The sequence below is a fragment of the Perognathus longimembris genome, chromosome 7, assembly GCF_023159225.1.
Source record: "Perognathus longimembris pacificus isolate PPM17 chromosome 7, ASM2315922v1, whole genome shotgun sequence".
Taxonomy (NCBI): Eukaryota; Metazoa; Chordata; class Mammalia; order Rodentia; family Heteromyidae; genus Perognathus; species Perognathus longimembris.
Window position 1 is genome coordinate 8,210,300 of NC_063167.1, and position 4,075 is coordinate 8,214,374.

General features: G+C 49.0%; 1 protein-coding gene across 1 annotated transcript; it reads right to left on the reverse strand.

Moving 5' to 3' along the window:
- LOC125355633 (PRAME family member 12-like) lies at window positions 1-2,721 on the reverse strand. The gene is made up of 3 exons (XM_048352086.1): window positions 2,438-2,721; window positions 1,202-1,789; window positions 1-526 (listed from the first exon to the last, which is right to left on the reverse strand). Exons 1-3 carry the CDS (start codon window positions 2,719-2,721, stop codon window positions 1-3), a joined length of 1,398 nt encoding a protein of 465 aa, XP_048208043.1.
- Window positions 2,722-4,075: the final 1,354 nt, after the last annotated feature.

Consider the following 4,075-nt stretch of genomic DNA (forward strand, 5'->3'; position numbering starts at 1 on the left):
TCATGGTTTCCAAAAACGATAGCGGTTACCACGGAATAAGATCCTCTTGGGTTGTCTTAAGTCCCTCAGGGTATTCATAAGTTCACCACAATGCTGGGAAACTCTCTCTGAGTGGATGGTTCCTGTGCTACTTTCATAGCTCTCCAGAGGGAATGGGTACAACTCTTCATTTAACTGGCTCATCTGGGCCGTGTGCAGCATCAGGTTCTTCAGGACAGGCATGGTGATGCAGCTCCCATAGAAACAGACCTTGGTGAGCTGGGTACAGCGGCTCAGGGCGGGCAGGAGGGCCGTGAGCAGGGAGTCTGACATCTTACAATCCTCCAAGTCCAGGATCTCCAGAGTGGATGCAACTTTCTCCAGAAGACTCTGGAGGAATCCAGGCCAGCAAGTCGTTAGTGTAACACCTCTCAGACTCAGGTATTTCAGCTGGTGGGTAACGGGGAAAAGAGACAGACACATCCAGTCTGTTTCTGAAAGCTGGCACTCGGTTATTGACAGAGACTCCAATGGAGTCTTCAGACACCTAAGGAGAGACCAGAAAGTCAGTTTTCGCATGTGGGCAGACACTGGAAGTCTAGTCTTAAAAGTTGGCAGTAAGATATTGACAGGGACTCTAATGGCATCTTCAGAGACCTAAGGAAAGACCCAAGAGGTCAGTTCTGCCAAATGGGTGGTAGATTGGAGGAGTAAGAACTTCAGTATCTTGGTCATGACCTTTCTCACCCAACCCAAAATGGATCTGACCTTCCCATAGCAAAGATGATATAGGTCAGTCACAGCTCCACTTCTGGCTTTTTGGTATGCAACTGGAGGTAAGAGTATCCAACTTTTCTGCCCAGGCTGCCTTTGAGCCATGATCCTTGTTTCTTTGCTTCCTGAGTAGCTAGGATTAACAGGTGTGACCCAGCTTATAGCACAGCATTTTTTTGGGGGGGAGGGGGAAGTCCTGGGGCTTGGACTCAGGGCCTGAGCACTGTCCCTGGCTTCATTTTGCTCAAGACTAGCACTCTGCCACTTGAGCCACAGTGTCCTTTCTGGCTTTTTCTATGTATGTGGTGCTGAGGAATCGAACCCAGGGCTTCATGTATACGAGGCAAGTACTCTACCACTAGGCCACATTCCCAGCTCTGAGCACAGCTATTTTTAAGGACAGAAAGGCTTGGCTCTGCACTGGAGTGAGCTCTGTCTCCTGCCTTACCTGAATATCCGGTGTAGGTAGTCTTGGAGAAAAGTGACTCTGTTCAAATAGAGTTCCTGGAGGAAGTTCAGATTGCTGAACTGAGTTACGAATAACTCGATGAGATGTTCTTTCATGTTTCTAGACTCATAAATGGGAGAGAGAAGTAATTTCTGCAGATTCATCATCTTGCCTAGGAAAGGAGAAAACTTGACCAGTGTGTTGAAGTTCCAGGGAGAGTTCATTTCCAGCACCTTCACATGCCCCAGCTCCAACGTGTCCATGAGCCTGTGGAGTTGCGCTTCATGGGCAGCACAGAAGCACGGGTCCCAAATCTGCAGCCTCTCACAGCACAGCTCTACCTGGCCTCTCCTCTCTCGGGCCCACTGAAGCAAGTGCTGTTGAGGACATTTGATGAAACTGGGGTCAAAGCAAATCTCTACTATAACCACTAAAGGTCGCTTGTCCCTCGTCCCCAGGTGGAGCATCCCAGATGCAAGACGTCTTCTTTTGGGTGGAGGTGAGCTGGTAGCAGGAACGGCTCCAGGGCCTACATTCCAAAAACTATGGCGTGTTTTCCTCAAGTCCAAAGTTTGCAACTGCACCCTCCTATGGGATAAAAAGAAAACAGTGTGAAGTCATATGCACAGACTCAATATCAGTCTGTTCTAAATCTTAGATATTAGCTGTATACTTTTACATTTAGCCAGTCTTAATTTTCCTTTTTCTTTCCCTTCTTCATGTATATGTGTATATATATGTATATATATACAAATATATATATATCCTTAAGTAGTCAGTTGTACAAAGGGGTTTCAGTTCAACAAATGAGTTAATAAGTACAGTACATCTTGATCAATGTCACTCCTTTCATTGTTCTCCCCCCTCACCCTCCTTTTAAAATTTCTTCTTGCCTTTTCTTCTCCTGAAATACTACGGCATGAACCCAGCCCCTGATGCATGCTGGGTAAAGGCTCGTCCTCTGAGCTACAGAGGCAGTAATCTCTGTTCTCTCTCCATTCCGCTCCTTGAGCCCAGCTTGGCCCCCACTGCAGAGCCTGGGGAAGGAAGACGGCAGTTCCACCTGCTTCACGGCTCCTTCCTGCATCCACGACTGTGCTCCCCTCTCAGAAGCTCTTTCCCCGATGGAGCCCGGCAAAGGCCCAGGCCTCTGACCTGCCAGCGCCACCAGATGCTTTTCTCTCCACTCTCCTGGGCTCCCCAGCCCTCCCAGTTCTCTGGCTGGAGGCCACTCACCTGGGCCGATCCTTCTGAGCAAGCAGCATATCAAGCCCGTCCAGGGCCATTTGTAGGGGCTCCTGGTCTTGTCTGCTCAACAGGGGCCCAAGGGGGAGGCAGGGGAATGGCCAGGCCTGCACCATGGCCTTCAGCAGCTCCATGTGTCTCCTGTTCAAGGCCTCCAAGAAGAGCAGAGGGAAGAGATCGCAGGGCAGCTCCTCCAGAGCAGAGACGGCCAAGGCCGGGTTCTCCAGCAGGCTCTGAGCCGCTAGCTGCAGGAGCGTGGGCGGGGTAGTTCTCATCTTGTTGGATGTGCAGAGAAGGATCCTGGAACAGCATCCAGGAAGATGCTTTGTCAGTCAGGGCTCAAAGGGAGACTCCAGTGACCATACTGAGGTCCCAGTCATCGCTCTGGCCATGGCAGAGGAGTCCTCAGTTTACCCTATTTCCACTGTGGACCCTATGGCCTCCATGCCACAGCTCTGACACAATGGGCATCAGGACAGTCAGCTGGACAGCACTAGCTTGGGCACAAGTTATCCATTTCCTCCTCTGCAGTCTAGGCCTGGTAATGAGAATGGCGAGTTTGGTTTTGTCCTAACATCTGGTCAATCACTTTAATGCCCTAAAACCACAGCCACAGAAATGCCATGTGCCTAGCTTCACTGTCTTTCTTTTAGATGACCTGGTTGGGTGGGGTAAAGGAGAGACACTAGGACACAAGTACAATCCAATTTCATTTGCAATCCCTTTACTAAGCAATGCTAAAGCCATGTACAATGTGGTATATAACCTGTGGAACACACACACACACCACACACACACACACACACACACACACACACGGGCTGGGAATGTGGCATGCGTGAAGTTTGATTCCTCAGCACCACATAAAGAGAAAAAGCCAGAAGTGGCACTGTGGCTCAAGAGGTAGAATGTTAGCCTTTAGCAAAAAAGAAGCCAGGGACAGTGCTCAGGCCCTAAGCCCTAGGACTGGCAAAAAATGTGTGTGTGTGTGTGTGTGTGTGTGTGCATAGTAGTGGCTCAAATGGTAGGGTGCCATATAGCCATAAGAGGAAAACTTGAGCAAGTATAGAAATCTCAAGTTCAAGGCCCAGTATCATCAAAAAAGTAGATAACAATGAAAATTGAAATTGTAAGATTATACAACATCGGGGCTGGGGATATGGCCTAGTGGCGAGAGAGCTTGCCTCGTATGCATGAGGCTCTGGGTTCCATTCCCCAGCACCACATATACAGAAAACGGCCAGAAGTGGCGCTGTGGCTCAAGTGGCAGAGTGCTAGCCTTGAGCAAAAAAGAAGCCAGGGACAGTGCTCAGGCCCTGAGTCCAAGGCCCAGGACTGGCCAAAAAAAAAAAAAAAAAAAGATTACACAACATCACCAACTTCTTGATCCCTAGGAGTAAAGATATTTCACTTATGTAAAGAGACCTGGTCAAGTATGTCATACTTTTGATCCCAGCTTGTCCAGATCAGAGATAGGGAGAAATGATGTTCAAGGGTAGTTCAGACCCTCCCCCCCCTACTAAACATAACCAAGTTGGGCTGGGAATATGGCCTAGTGGCAATACTGCTTGCCTTGCATACATGAAGCCCTGGGTTCGATTCCTCAGCACCACATATATAGAAAATGGC

Bases quoted from the DNA above. Each gene is read 5' to 3' on its own strand.
- LOC125355633 (XM_048352086.1), bottom strand. From the start codon at position 2,721: ATGAGAACTACCCCGCCCACGCTCCTGCAGCTAGCGGCTCAGAGCCTG. The intron at 1,790-2,437 runs GTGAGTGGCCTC...TTTATCCCATAG, and splicing joins GCTCAGAAGGATCGGCCCAG to GAGGGTGCAGTTGCAAACTT. The intron at 527-1,201 runs GTAAGGCAGGAG...GTCTCTCCTTAG, and splicing joins TACCTACACCGGATATTCAG to GTGTCTGAAGACTCCATTGG.